This window comes from Pinus tabuliformis, chromosome 3_1, assembly GCF_031772625.1.
Source record: "Pinus tabuliformis cultivar Carrire ecotype Pingquan chromosome 3_1, CPIR1, whole genome shotgun sequence".
NCBI lineage: Eukaryota > Viridiplantae > Streptophyta > Pinopsida > Pinales > Pinaceae > Pinus > Pinus tabuliformis.
In genome coordinates, this window is record NC_142301.1 from 309,664,929 (window position 1) to 309,680,986 (window position 16,058).

The 16,058-nt window shown below is 39.4% G+C and overlaps 2 protein-coding genes across 2 annotated transcripts; one reads left to right on the forward strand and one right to left on the reverse strand.

Moving 5' to 3' along the window:
- Positions 1-271: 271 nt before the first annotated feature.
- LOC149187023 (uncharacterized) lies at positions 272-1,238 on the forward strand. Its single transcript, XM_089409531.1, has one exon. It carries the CDS (start codon positions 357-359, stop codon positions 1,236-1,238), a length of 882 nt encoding a protein of 293 aa, XP_089265657.1. The 5' UTR covers positions 272-356.
- Positions 1,239-2,623: 1,385 nt separating this feature from the next.
- LOC149187024 (uncharacterized) lies at positions 2,624-3,530 on the reverse strand. Its single transcript, XM_089409532.1, has one exon. It carries the CDS (start codon positions 3,527-3,529, stop codon positions 2,624-2,626), a length of 906 nt encoding a protein of 301 aa, XP_089265658.1. The 5' UTR covers position 3,530.
- Positions 3,531-16,058: the final 12,528 nt, after the last annotated feature.

Consider the following 16,058-nt stretch of genomic DNA (forward strand, 5'->3'; position numbering starts at 1 on the left):
TCATAAAGCATGTTATATAAACTTGGGTATATATCACAAGAGAATATGAAAATAAAAATGATGTTTGAGATTGCTAAAGCAAATATGGTGGAAGTGCCTATGAAGCCTGCAAAGCAAAAATCCTCAAATACAATGATCCTGCAAAGCAAAAATCCTCAAAGGCCCTCTAAGTTAGAAGATTAATTTGTTTCCTTACTTGAGAAAGTTAATTTATTTCGTTATTTTTAAGAAAGAAAAACTCTCAACCAAATCAACATAACTTCAAAACATACTCCAAACCTGTAAATTATAAATAATTTACTAGATATGTTGTTTTTTTTAACTAACTCCATTTACGCGTTTATTATCCAGATTTTATGAAAAAGCTGGAGGGTATATTCGAAACCATGAACCTCATTGTGAAATACCAGTTGCCATCGCTGGATCTGGACATCTTGATATCAGTAAAATGCGACGAGGATTTACAGAACATGATGGAAGAATACGACAGATACGACAGGCAGAGAGAAAACAGCAGTCCTCGTCCTCGCCTGAAAGCTTTCGTGTTTCCTCAAAATCCACCACTTTCACCGTTACAAAACCAGATGAGTCCATGGCAGAGGTATGTAGACGCAGTAAATGGACTAGCCCCAGTTTCAGTGAGGCAAAAAATCCCATCATCGCCATTATTGAGACTTCCAGACTACGTTTCCGATCCGGAATCCAATGGGCCAACAGAGATCGACTGCCAATCCCCAATGGCTCCGTGGGCGGATGATTCGCCCTCCGCGTCGTGCCCTTCTTCCCCTTACGGGAAAAATATGAGGAGGGTTCCCTCCGAGGGGGCCGTCAGCAATTCACCTTCAAAGATGCGAATCGACTTGCACAGAGTCCACAGCTCCCCCAATCTAATTCGACCTTATCACACGCACATTGTTCCCTTCTCAGTTTATAATATTGTTCCAAACAGGCAAGTACTCATGGGTAATAATTGCCATGGCCGAACTGCAATTATACACAGACGAGGAGGAGGATCAAAACCTGAAGGGTCATCAATGCAGCTTGCCCCTCGTGCTGTTCCTAAGGTTAAAAGTGTAACATACGCTCCCAATCGAACAGGCAGTCCTCTCAGAGCGTCGATTCCGGGAATCGACGCTCCGCCCCTCGGGTGGGGCGGGGCGGGGCGGCCCGGGGGTGGCGCTGCGCGGGCGGCGCCCGGCGCAGCGCCACCCCCGCCCCGCCCCGCCCGAGGAATGTAGCAATAAACTTGAAAGAGACAGTTTTTCACAAATATAAACTGAAAGAAATAAAAGCTTGACGTCTAAGTGTTCTAATATGCACGATTAAATTTTCTAATAGAAAAATAAATCTACCATGATATGAAATCAGTTTTGAGAAACAATTTTCTGTATAAATTTTGAAGGATATATACTTAAATATATAAATATAATTCCAAACGTAAATTGTACGTTTAAAAAAATGGAATGTTACGGCTTTAAATAGTTTAGCTTGTTCCACTAGGACGCTGCACCTGTCCCACGTTACGCGTGAAAATACTTTCACTTCGACGGATTTTCAAAGACGTGACACGTATCCATACGTATTTTCAAAGAAGTGTCACGTATTCCACTTAATTTGAGTTGGAAGTTTGTGCGTCAGGACAAAAGAACGCTTTCTTTTCATTTTTTCAAATAAAAAGACAGTATATAAACCATGAGATGATCTCTTTACATCTATTGCATTTCATATCTCTGGTGACTGCTGCATATATTTCTGAGTTGTCTTTATATTCATCTTTTTCCACATTCATGGTATGTATCATTATATATATTAAAAAATAAATAAAAATTGGCATTTATGTTGCACGTGTTTTATAAAGACACTTGTTCAAGGTTTTGTGAGGGACGACTAATCTGAACAACGTGTGTCATGAGGGTAAGCCTTACAATAGAAAACGCCATGAAAGTAAGCCTCACAATAAAAAACGCTTAAAACATGACGAATCTAGACAGTATCATGAAGGTAAACATCACAATAAGAAAACGGCTTTGGCATAATTAGTAATCATAGTAATTTTTCCACACTACCATGCAAAACATCTAAAAACATGATTATTGAATGTGCTTTTTGGGTCCGGTGACTAGGCAGATTTACGCGTGAAGAACGTCTTAGGGCATCAATCATATATCGTGTCAAACCATTTGCATGTCTGTTTCTCAATGTCTGGCATACGTCATTGTGGCTCGCCTCGAAAACGAGAAGCCAAGGCACTTTAGTGCCCGACTCTCTACATGTGTTGAATATTGATCTACCAAAAGTCCACAGACAAGAAGGAAAGCCTCTTCATTGCCGCACTTCCAATTTCATCTACAATTTCATGTTGTGAATATTGATGGAATCATCGGATAGTGACTCGCCTAGTAATTTCCAAGAACGAAAGCCTTTCTACACCCGCAATCTCTTCTTCACTTGAATATCAATGGTATCTGCATGGCTTCAGCTGCCAAGATTGAACTGTGATCATCCGAGCTACGCGTTTTGAGCATTTCACCATCCACGCCATACATACGTTCACTTCCGAGCTACGCGTTTTGAGTATTCCAATCTACGCACCATATATGGAACTCGCAGGAGGGTGAAACGATCACCGGCATCCACTTTTGTCAACAACTGTACAATAAAAATAGTGTTGAATAGGTGTTTTCAACCCTACCATGGAGGAAATGCCCCCACATGCTCTACCAGGCGAACATCGGGCGGGGCAGGGCGGAGCGTCGATTCCCGGAATCGACGCTCTGAGAGGACTGCCTGTTCGATTGGGAGCGTATGTTACACTTTTAACCTTAGGAACAGCACGAGGGGCAAGCTGCATTGATGACCCTTCAGGTTTTGATCCTCCTCCTCGTCTGTGTATAATTGCAGTTCCGCCATGGAAATTATTACCCATGAGTACTTGCCTGTTTGGAACAATATTATAAACTGAGAAGGGAACAATGTGCGTGTGATAAGGTCGAATTAGATTGGGGGAGCTGTGGACTCTGTGCAAGTCGATTCGCATCTTTGAAGGTGAATTGCTGACGGCCCCCTCGGAGGGAACCCTCCTCATATTTTTCCCGTAAGGGGAAGAAGGGCACGACGCGGAGGGCGAATCATCTGCCCACGGAGCCATTGGGGATTGGCAGTCGATCTCTGTTGGCCCATTGGATTCCGGATCGGAAACGTAGTCTGGAAGTCTCAATAATAGCGATGATGGGATTTTTTGCCTCACTGAAACTGGGGCTAGTCCATTTACTGTGTCTACATACCTCTGCCATGGACTCATCTGGTTTTGTAACGGTGAAAGTGGTGGATTTTGAGGAAACACGAAAGCTTTCAGGCAAGGACGAGGACTACTGTTTTCTCTCTGCCTGTCGTATCTGTCGTATTCTTCCATCATGTTCTGTAAATCCTCGTCGCATTTTACTGATATCAAGATGTCCAGATCCAGCGATGGCAACTGGTATTTCACAATGAGGTTCATGGTTTCGAATATACCCTCCAGCTTTTTCATAAAATCTGGATAATAAACGCGTAAATGGAGTTAGTTAAAAAAAAACAACATATCTAGTAAATTATTTATAATTTACAGGTTTGGAGTATGTTTTGAAGCTATGTTGATTTGGTTGAGAGTTTTTCTTTCTTAAAAATAACGAAATAAATTAACTTTCTCAAGTAAGGAAACAAATTAATCTTCTAACTTAGAGGGCCTTTGAGGATTTTTGCTTTGCAGGATCATTGTATTTGAGGATTTTTGCTTTGCAGGCTTCATAGGCACTTCCACCATATTTGCTTTAGCAATCTCAAACATCATTTTTATTTTCATATTCTCTTGTGATATATACCCAAGTTTATATAACATGCTTTATGAATCGCGACTCCCACGCATGGAAATATTTGTAATAATAAACATTTGCTTCGAACATTAATATTCCTTTTATGGTTTTCTATACAAATTGTCGATTGTACAAGTGCTTTATAAATCATATCTGGGTACATTGTGTGGAGAACTATGGTATCCCCAGGCAACTAGATGCAAAAAAAATTAATTATGTTTTGCTAGGGATAGTAAAAGGTTACCTATTATGTTATGCATGTTGCTTGTACATCTTCTTTGGTGGTTGTTCATTTTTCATTAGAAAAATAAAGAAAAACCCTTATGTTCTCACATCTAAATTTTGTTTCACCATTTTGGGTATTAAATACCTTGGAAGGAAACACATGTGAATGATAAATCCTATAATAGTATGCTTGACATATATTACTAATATTACTAATTTTAAATTAGTTTTTCTTTCAATTTTTCTTAGCTCTCATGTATTACTTTCTTCGACTCTGATATTTTTCTCATTACATTATATTAGTTACAGTTGATACTTTTCAAAAATAGCTTGAAAGCCTTCATTCAACATATTATGTTTATGTGTGTTAGATAGAAATATCTAGAACAATAAATTCACTTAGTATTAAAAACAATCTACACATTCATTTACACATTTTTTTATGTTTTCAAGAGTACTTATATGTGTGTGTGTGTATGTGTGTTTAGTCTGTGGATAATGCAGGCTTAACCTAGGGCTTGCAGCAATCTTCAAGCCTATTAATTAGCGTTTATGATTGTTCCCCTTTGGTTCAATGACTTATAGTTTGTTTATTAACCTCGATAACCAACCTAACCCAAAGAAATATTACATTCCTCTTTTGATTTCATAATTTTCAAATTACAAAACATTAATACATTGGAATAACCACAAGCATAAAAAATAAAGACAAAAATCAGAAAACAAAAATACATGTTTAACATTCATTCGCTTATATGAATAAATGACTTGGCCTACCGCAAAACCACAGTGAATAGAAAGATGCTCTACCCAACCAATGGGAACTGGTACCTGTACTGGAACTCCCCCTGAGCAAATTTTCTTTTTGTTTTGCTAAACTAAGAGTTGTAACTTCTATTTCATTAAATCGGAAAGAAAAATACATAAAATACAACAGTCCCCAAGGAACTTTGGGCTAAAGAAATATCAAACTGCTTAAAGCCATAGACCCACAAACAGAACAACAAAACCCTCGAAAAACAAACATAAGTCAACACCGTTCGATCACCCCTCAAAGATCTGATGGATGAGGCTCATATCGAGGCAAGAACCCGCAACCACGTTAAAATTAGAATCGAACCCAATGAGGAAATACGGACCATTCTAAAAGGATTTTGGGTCTGAACGGGGGGATAACCCTCGAGCATGTAGTCCACCCGAAATCCACCGATTCCCACCATGAAGCACAACAAACTCAAAGGATAACACTCACCTTGACCTACATACATATCCTTATTCGTCGAATCTCCTCGCTAGATCTAACGGCGGAGGAAGACATCGCTTGACCTACATACATATCCTTAATCGTCGAATCTCCTCGCTAGATCTAACGACAATTGAGAAAGATCCATTACAATGCAATTTCATTCAGCAAAGAATTAATGCTCTTCAATTTCTTCGAGATGCAATGCAAGAAATTGGGTTGAAGAAAGGGGACTTTAGTGAATCACGTGTGGCAAAAAAGGCAAAGGAACCCCAACCACCATTACATGGAATGTTTGGAAAGACATATATTGGGAGATTTGCAGACATCAAAGACCCATTAGAAGAGGAAAATGAGCAAAATGAAACAGAAAATATTGTGGAAGAGGACAATGATGAAACTCTAGAGGACGAAGAATTTGGATTACGTGACATTGTTGATTAAATTTAAGTTATGCTTGTAAATCAAACTTTGCAATGTTTTGACTTTGACATTTTATGAGAAGAATAAACACTCAATTAGGGTTGTTATATGTTCAATATTGGTAATATGTGATTTCTGCATTGATTTTTAAGTTAATCATTATTTTTTGAAAAAAAAAAAGTTATTATTATCTTTTTGACATGTAATTCATAAAAAAAACTATTATTTGACCATTTTTAGTTAATATTTTTGTATAAAAATTGTGATTTTGACATGTTAATTCTAGCAAAAAATTATCAAAACATTTAGTTTTTTTGTTATATTTATGTTAAAAATGGTTATTTTTTATGTCCATTGTTAAAAAATGTTGTTTTTTAGAAACAATTATTTCATGTGGATTGAAAAACTAATTAAGGATGTCTAAACATGTAGATTATCTAAAATTCAAACTATCGACTTTCTAATTTAAAAACGCAAAACAATAAAAACCCCACTAAAAAAAAAAAAAAATTAAGATAGAGAACAAGAAAATATGAATACAATGACGACTTCAAAAACTATCAAATTTAGAAAATAATTTTTTACATTTCACACACTAGAAAATTTAAAGTCAAAAAATAGGTCTTTTAAAAAAAGGGTGTGATGCAGAATACTCACTTTTTAAAATCAGGATGAAAATCACTACCATTCACTACCATTCTAAAACTTAATGCACATGAAAAAAATTAAAGTTCCAAAAATCATTTTCTAAAAAAAACATGTGTATTCTGCATCACCACTTTTGAAAATCGGGTCATTTTTTTGCCACCTCTACAAAACGGGTAACAGTATCAGTTCCCGTTTCAAAGTTTACATTGTTAGCCCTTGAGCTTCCATACCTCATCTCTGTATGATTTCAGCCTTGGATGCTTTGCTTGGAAAGTTTTGTTCACCTGCTGAATGATAAGTTCTGCATCTCCAAACACCTTCAGACCTTTGATGCCCATTTCTTTAGCAGCATTTAAGCCCAATATCAAGGCTTCGTACTTTGCTATGTTATTTGTGACCTAAAAAGTCAACTTGAAAGATAAATGAATGCATTCTTGTGTGGTGGACACAAGGACTACACCTGCCCCTGCAGCTTCCTTAGAGCAAGCTCCATCAAAGAACATGTCCCAAATTTGTGGGCCTTCTTCCTCTGTGATCTGGCAAATCGGTTTCCTAGGCTGCATGGAGGCCAACTGGGATTCTTCAATCTGAAGAATACAAGCTCTAAAATCAGTATCAACAGCATAGATGGGATGATTAGTGGGATTCCTTTCATCACTGATGATATAAGCCAACTGAGCTTCTCTGTATAATCTCCTACTCTCACCTCCAAAAACTGGGACAGTAGCATAGGACAAATCATTTTGCAATGTTCCACCTAATCTCTTGATCCAACCTCTGGAAAGAAACATGCGAAACTTGGGGGGTACATCTGCTACCACAATATCCATCATCATGCTCTTCAAGGGCAGCTGAGACAAGGTGATGGCTAGGTCTTTGATTAATCCCAAACATTTCACTTTCCTAGAGTCAAAATAAAACAGGTCATGATAAGGCTTGGTAATGGCAAGACCCAATTCATCCATGATAGCCTTGGGCATTAGATTATGGCTGGCTCTTGTGTCCAGAAGGCAGTTGTGAAGGATTTTGTCATGGATAGTCAAAGAGACATAGAATGATGGGGAGCTGTCATCATAATTTTCAATCATTGGGCTGAGAACAACAGTTGGTTTATCGTCTTGCAAATTTACTTAGTTAGTGGAGGCTTGGATGGCTTTAGGCTCAAGGGCCTCGAGGATAGATCCTTGAAGAAATCATTCTTCACTATTTCAATCAGAGGTATAGTTATTCTTAGCTTCTAGATTTCTGATTCAAAACTGAAAGGAGAAGGAGACTTGTCAAGGCCTCTTACCTCGTGAGTTGGAGCTTTGAGGATGATGGGATCAACTGCCAGTCATTTCTTCTTATTATCTTGATGTATTGCAGGGACAACAGTTTTTTGAACAGGATTTTCCTTGGCATTATTCATCTTTGACCTCAGATCATATCTATGTTGATCACCAATTTGTAGAACAACTCCACCATCCCACTCTTAGCTAATCTGGTCATTGAATAATGAATTTTCATAGGCAGCTAAGGTCAAAAAGGAGGCACTGCCTCTGTCTTACAGACAATGTATTTCATCATCTTCTTCAAACCGTTCTTCTTCCATGACTACATTCTAGAAAGGGGTCTTCACCCTTTGGTCTTCATTGGCATCTTTGCTTCTTTGCAAAATCTGCATCTGCTCATTAACTCTTCTATATGGACTTGGATTTCTAGGGGCAAAGGTATTAGGAACTCTTCCTTTCCCAGGATGTTGCTCAACCTTTAATTTGGAGATTTCATAGGTTAATGACTCTATCATCTTGGTCATTTTATCTATCTTGGGATCTGAAGATGACGAAGGTTCGCCCCTTTGTCTCCTTCTATCAACATTCCCCTTGAGCTTCTCTACAGTCATGATGTTTGATTCTACTTCCAAGGCTGCATCCTGCATATCATCCAAGGTAGCACATCGTCTCTCCCTAAACAGTAGATAAAAGTCAGAATCAAAGGCACTGGCATAGGTGAGTTTAGCAGAGGTAGTGGTGGGTTTTACTTCAGCTGGTATCTTGCTATACATGCGGTTAAACCTTTTATTAAAATCAGACAACAACTCACCATTTTCCCTCTTTAAGTTCCCAAACTCGGTGTGGTAGTAGAGTAGATCCTTCTTATCCCCCCAATGATTTAGGAATGCATCATCTAAAGCCTCAATATCTGCTATAGACCTTGGGGTCAGTTCTCTGAACCATTTTCTAGCCTCTCCATCTAGACTTTGGACAAAGACTCTCATCCATACATCAGCTTCACTAATTTCCAGGTTATTAGGATAGCTATAGAATGATTCAAGATGTTCCTCAGCTATAACACCTTCAATCCTAGTGAACTTAGGCATGTACTTCTGATATTCTCCAGTAGGCATGGCATTCAAAGGAGTGGGCAATACTAGAGGTCCATACCTAGCAGCTATGATTCTTTCCATTTTGGTAGGTGTTGCCATAACTATGGTGGCTATAAGGGTACTGGAAGTCTGAATGATAGAGGGTTGAGCAGTGACTGATAGGGCTAAAGGAGTATGATGGATAGGAGGAGACATTTCCTTTGGGCTTACAATGAAAGAAGAACCTATAGAATAAGGAGCTCTATGAATCTCTGAGATTTTTTCTTCACTGCTAGTATTAGATGTTATACTCTCAACATGTATTTGTTCTATTACAAGATTTTCTTGAAGAGATATAGAATACTATTTAGAGCTACCTGAACCTGATGCTCCTTTCTGCAATGCCTTTCTTTATTTGATGATTTTTTCAGGGTCAGGTAATGGGTCAGCTCGTGGCTTCTGAGGATTTCTCTGAGTATGCCTCACAAACTGAGCCAGAACTATCAAGTGGAGTCGCCAAGAGGTTTGTCCTCCAGTAGAGCCACCAGATAGATGATTACAACCAAAATAGTGTCCAGACTTTGTCTATCATTAAAGCTAGATTTGTGTCGTCCCCCAGGGAAGCTGAGCTTCAGTCTCCTCTCCCTGGAAGCCGCGCCAATTATGTTATCACTCTAGGAAAATCTCCTAGGCTGTAGCTCGGAGATGCCTAGTAACATATAAATCTTTAATATCATTCTCTAAACTATTGGAATGGATTGGGGTTTGGATCAAGTCAGATGACTGTTTCAACTCTGTTTCCACTCAAGACATGTATGAACACCCTTAGCTTGACAATGCTTTCAACCACTAATGCTCAATAGTTTATAAATTTAATGAATAGATGGAGAATCCTGACTGTACCAGCAGATACATACATAAACACATATGGATGGCTAGCTACAGAAACTAAGTGAAGCTTGCAAAACTAATTTATCAACACAGAGATAAAATGACATTTATCTGGCATTAGAGACAGAAGACAACATGAATAACCTATTCAAGTGCAAGCTTAGAACAGAGGAGAAGATGGAAATTGAACATGTAACAGCAAAAGAAGCTTGTATTACTGGAATGAAGATGAGATGTTGGGATGAACAGAGTATCCACAGTCTCCAAAATTTGAACCTTTATTCCTTCCAACTTTCAGCCATTTATAGGCTTTTTACAATACTCTCAAACTCTCTAAGGCTCGAGATGTCTTAATCTATCCCCTCTATCTTCTAACTACCTGATGCCATAACTAGAAAAACATGAGCTCAGAGGGCTTTGTTTCTAACAAACACGGTAATCAAGTTCTAGTAATTTCGTCGCGCTGTCAGGTGGCTTGCTCATGCCAGCGATGTTCCATGATCATTTCTGTTGGTTCAGCTGCATCATGTTGTTGTGTTTTCCCCTTTTGGCCATGCATTCTGTTATTTCAGTTCAATTGTCTGACTATCAAAAACACTGACAAATCCAACAAATTTCCTCCCCGGGTGACTGATGGGAAGTGGGGTACGGGGACACATGGGCCGTTGGATGGCGTGGATCGACAGTCGGGATGTTGGTCGAATGGCGGAGGATGAACTATGGTGATCGTGAATGAGGGTCATTGGATCAAGAGGAATGGATGGAGGAGATCAATCGTTGGAGGCTTGAAGTTGTGGTGGGAGCAGAATAAGTCTGAGCCATCAGATCTTGGATGGATAGATCGAACGGCTATCGAGCGGAGGAGGCGCTCGAAGGGTAATGCCCAGGAGTGATTTTATTCAAGCGGAAATGGTTTCTTTTAGACGGTCATCAGGCGGTAAGCAGTAAAGGTCAGAGCCCGCCTGATTCCATTCATTTCCCGCCACGTAGTAGCGAAGGAGAGAGAGGAAACCGCTTTTATCGGGTGGGTATCCCTCTCACTTGTTTCCTGAGCGATATGCGTGATAGTCATTAGATCTGGTGGAAATGATTTAACGGTGATGATTGATCGAGCATATAATGTTGGTGGGGTGAAGTGCAGACCGTCAAATCAGTGGGAAGATCGATGGCGAGGGACACAAAGCCATGAGATGACCTCGAGAAATGTGCAAAGGGCACATATGGACAGAAAGGTAAGGTTTTCGGGGGATTTTTCACAATAGTGCGTAGGGGCAAAATGGATTAATTCACGTAGGGCCAAGGTGAAAGTAAGCTTTGTTATGATGTGAGGGTTGGGTTAGGACATGAGTGAACGTGAATGGGAGTGGATGAGTGAGAAAAGTGAGGTTCTGGACCATATGGGAAGCTCTCCACGACAGAAAAATAGACCATTTCCCTCCTTTAGTCTTCAAAATAGCAGCACTGCACCTCAAGGATAACAATTCCCACCATACTAGTGTTGGCCCCTCCATTCTCAAGGAAGCTAACTGAATCTTTATGTCATCCTCTTGAAGGTTTTGACTCCTACAATAGACCTCCAACTAATGAATCTAATTATCAAGCTTCTCTGCATTCACTTCACCATTATACATGGGAAACTTGAATTTAACATCAAGTTTTAAAAAAGGTGATTTACCAGTTCCTTTTGAAGTATGATGATGAGTATGAGTAAGGGTGAATATGCTTGTGAAGAAGAAGATGAAGAAGATGGTGGCGAGGGTGGAGGTTTGTCTCCATTTCTATTACCTCCTCCTGAAGAACCTTCTCCTTTGGGAGGTTTGGAAGTTTCCCCTTGCAACCTGGTATTCCTCTCTTCATAAAAGACCTTCACCATCTATGTCATATCAAAGAAAGCCTTTCTGAAGGTCTTCTCATCTTCTGTCATGTTTGTAGGTTCTCCTTCATGGGACATTATGTATGGAGTCTCAACTGCAACTCGAGGCTAAACTGGTGTTGGATATTGTGGCAACCTTGCTCTCCTTCCCCTTGACCCAACTTTAGGGCTTCCAATCAACTTCCCTTCTCCTCTTTTGAGTTTTAGCCTTGTAAGCATGACATAAACTTGCAAACAATTAAATTATTCTTTCTCAAAGAAAACCTAGGGCTCTAATACCAAAATGATCTGATTTATAATATTAGATTATTTTCCTAAGATCCTCCTCAGATTAGAAAACAAAATGCTTTCATTGTGCTTAAGGATTCATGAATTTTTGCAAGTGAAATGATGAGTTATGTTAATTTTATGAGAAATTTAACATAAATAAGAGACTGAAAAGTAGCTTAAACTTGTATAGAACATCATCAAAAACACATTACAACAATCACATGATAAAGGAGTTCACACCTCCTGGGCTATGTCTCCTTGGTCCATCTTCCAATGGCTCGGACCTCTCTATTATGATCAAAAGTGTAAAAATATGTGTTTACAATGCTCAAATGCTTCTGAAACCTACTCCAATCAGTCCAGAACATCCAAAAATGGCTATTCAGCCTCTTTTTGCATCTAATTTGGTGGAAATCTGAAGAAGTTATGACTTCTCCTAGTTTTCCCACTATTTTCTCCACAAATTGCTCCAAATTTGGCATGATCCTACAAATTAGCTCCAAAAATCGCTAACTAAGGGAAATTTTCACCACCCGATGGTCCATAATCTATCGACACTGACTGTCCCATTGCAAATCGCAATCGGCAGAAAACTGACAATCTTATGGTATGTGAATGCGATAGGGTGATATGCGATTGCAATATGGCAGACCCGACGGTACTATTAACTGTAACCCTTAGTCGCATCGCATCCGGAATCCTTTCACAAATCACAACCGATGAAGAAACAAAAGGTAAAATAATGGGAGACGCTTCCTTCTGTGGTGTACAATTGCAATTTGTGATTGCCATTATCACATCGCAACCCATGTACGCTGGGGACCGATTTTTGCAATGCCTTCCCTATTGCGAAGTGTGATTGTGATTTATCACATCGCAACCCTGACTTGCTTGGGGCCGATTCTTTAACATGACCCACCTCTGATATGCAATTTTTGAAATGCAGGGGCCAATGGCGACCTGCCACTTGTCACTTCCCCATTCGCTGAAGGGCCTTGCCACATCATCTTTTCCTGCCATCTGTCCAAGTCAAACCTGAACTTTTAATTTCTCTAACTTCTTCATATGAGCTCAGATTCGAGTGTCGTTCATGCTGTTGGAATCAGAATGATGATCTCTTCGATGAAGCTAAGTTTATCAAGATTCTGATACTTTGATTTTTGAGCACCTGATCAAGACATAAGGATGCAGAGCTAAAGGTAACAAAACAGTGTAAAATTAGATTTGTTATCAGTGTTGATTTTATTAATGAAGTAGATCTGGATGTGGTTCCCTTAATTCTTGTGGAGTCATTTTTTGGAGTCCATACATGTACATGTGTGATGCAATATTCATGAGGAGAGCTAATCAGTACCAGCTCATCAAGGATGGAAAAGAATTCATCATCAACATGCACAAAGGCAAGTCAAAATCTTCATTGGTAAGTTCCAACCAAGCCAAGAAATTGATCAGTTCCAACAAGAAGTATGTTTTATTGTTTTTAAGAGAAAATCAGTATGTAGAGGAGTCAATAAGAGACAAGGCATCCCTAAGTATGTTTTATTGTTTTTAAGAGAAAATTAGTGTGTAGAGGAGTCAATAAGAGACAAGGCATCCCTAAGAAACAAAAAAAATGATTGGAGGAGTTGTTATAGGCATACAAGGACATGTTCCGAGAACCTAAAGGGATACCCCCTAGGAGAGAAGTGGAGCACAAGATCCAGTTATAGCCAGACTCCCCATTGCCAAATAATGGGTTGTACAAGCAGCTTGTTATAGAAGCAAGTGAGGTGAAGAAACAGTTGCAACAGCTATTGGAACAAGGTTTCATTCAACCAATTACATCACCATGTGGTTCACCCATCATCATTGTGCCAAATAAGGATGGGACTTGGAGGATCTGCATATATTACAGGGGGTTGAATAAAATCATGCTCAAGTACAGATACCCCCTACTTAGGATAGACGATCTGCTATATCAGCTGTTGCAAGCAAAGTATTTCACCAAGATGGACTTGAAGTCTGGATATCACCAGGTTCGAGTCAAAGAAGAAGATACATGGAAGATCACCTTCAAAACTAGGCAAGGTTTGTATGAGTGGTTAGTCATGCCATTTGGCCTATGTAATGCACCAGCTACATTTATGAGAGAAATGAATGATGTATTGTGCCCTTTTATAGATTCATTTGTTATTGTCTATTTGGATTATATATTGGTATATAGTGCTACCTGGGAGGAGCATATTTCACATTTGATGCAGGTGTTGGAAACATTGAAGAAGCACCAACTGCTAGCAAATCTCAAGAAGTGTGAGTTTACATAGCAGTCTTTGGTGTATTTGGGATATGTGATTGGCGGAGCAAAATTGAAGATAGATCCTTCCGAGATGGAGGCCATCATAAAATGGTTGGTGCCTACTAATGTTACTGAGGTTAGGAGTTTCATTGGAGTAGCACAGTACCTAAGGAAATTCATAGCCTCATTTTCAGTAATAGCAGGACCGCTCCACGCTATAACAGAAGTGGCAAGAGTTTCCAGTGGGGAAAAGGGCAGCAGAAGGCTTTTGATGAGTTAAATAAGAAGATCAGTGAAGCACCAGTTCTAGCATTACCAAAATTGCAACGGCCCTTTTAAGTAGAGACAGATGCGAGTGGGTATGTTATGGGAGTTGTCTTGATGCAAGGAGGAAGGCTCATTTGCTACCATTTTGAAGTATTTCGTGAGGAAGTTCTTAACTACCCTACCTACGATAAGGATCTCTATGCCATGGTGCAAGCTGTGAAGAAGTGGAAGCACTATTTTATGGGAAAGGAGACAATAATCGGATCATTAGCCATTATAGTACTTGCAAGCCTAGAAAAAGCTACAACAGACCAGGCATTACAAGTGGATGGGGTTTTTACAACAGTTTCATTTGGTGATCAAGTATAAGAAGGGTAGCACAAACAAGTTATTCGATACGCTTTCAAGGCCACTGCTCGGGAATATTTAGTGTTCTTGGACAAACACCTAACCCTCTAGATCTAGTAGCAGGTCTAGAAACAATAGACAAAGTAATCTCAATATTTTTCTATAATCAATAGATAAAACAAGATAGGAGAGAAACCTACTTGTAGTTTTCGCTAGCTCCTTGTCTCCCTTGACCGATCTTGCTGCTCATTTCCGTACTTAAGCCACTTGGAAAGTACGTGCACAACTACAGAAACAAAGACCCATCAAGGCAAATGATAATGATCTATTGCTTATAAATAACATGGAATTGAGAACATGATATACATATGAAAGCATTAACATGTAACACAAGCATAAGGAAAAAATCTTGAAAACGTTATTAATAAGAGGAAAGATTACATCCCATATGAGCTCGATCCAGTAGCACTCTTCCAATTCAATTCCTCTTCACCTCATGACAAGCAAGACACTCCAACACTATTGCAATACTTGCACTCAATTCTAATCTCATGTCACCAGCATCTCCTTACAACTCAATATTTTTCAGCCCTTGATCTCTTAGATGAGTGATCTATTTATAGGTGAGTGATCATGTGACAGTCCTAATTTGGCAGTTAATTCAACCATCATGTGATTGCGAAAATGCAACCCATGATCTGTAACTATAGCTTGTGGTACACCAAACCTAGCAACCACATGGTTGAAAAAAAACAGAGCAGCCATTTTGCCACTGTTGTTCAATGTTGGCATCGCCTCAGCCCATTTGGTAAAATAGTCAACAGCAACTATAATATACCCATGCCCCCCAGCCGAGGTGGGGTTACATGTCATGAAGTCAATGCCCCATTTTGCGAATGGGCCAACAACAATGACTGGATGCAGTGGTGCAGGTGGTAATCTGGTTTTACGGTCAAATATCTGGCAAGCATGGCAACTTCTGACAACAAGAATGCAATCTTTGAATATGGTTGGCCAGAAGTAACCAGCACGTAGAATTTTCTGTGCAGTTGCATAACCAGATAAATGCCCCCCACAAGCACCTGAATGACACTCATTCAAAGCTTTTTCAGCCTCCTCATGAGTAAGGCACCTACATAAGATCATATCAACACCACGACGATAAAGTGTATCACCAATGATCAGATAATATTTGGCTTGGTATCGAGTATGTCGTTGTTCAAAGCGAGAGGTATTAGGCTGAAAATCTTGGGTCTGGAGATAGATCAGTATATCTCCATACCATGGATCACTTGACGAGATAAGAAATAGAGACTCATCCAAGATTGATGCTTCTGATGTTAAATCATTGGAGGATGAGGGAAGATTGCAAAGTAACTCAACAAAGACAAGAGATTTCT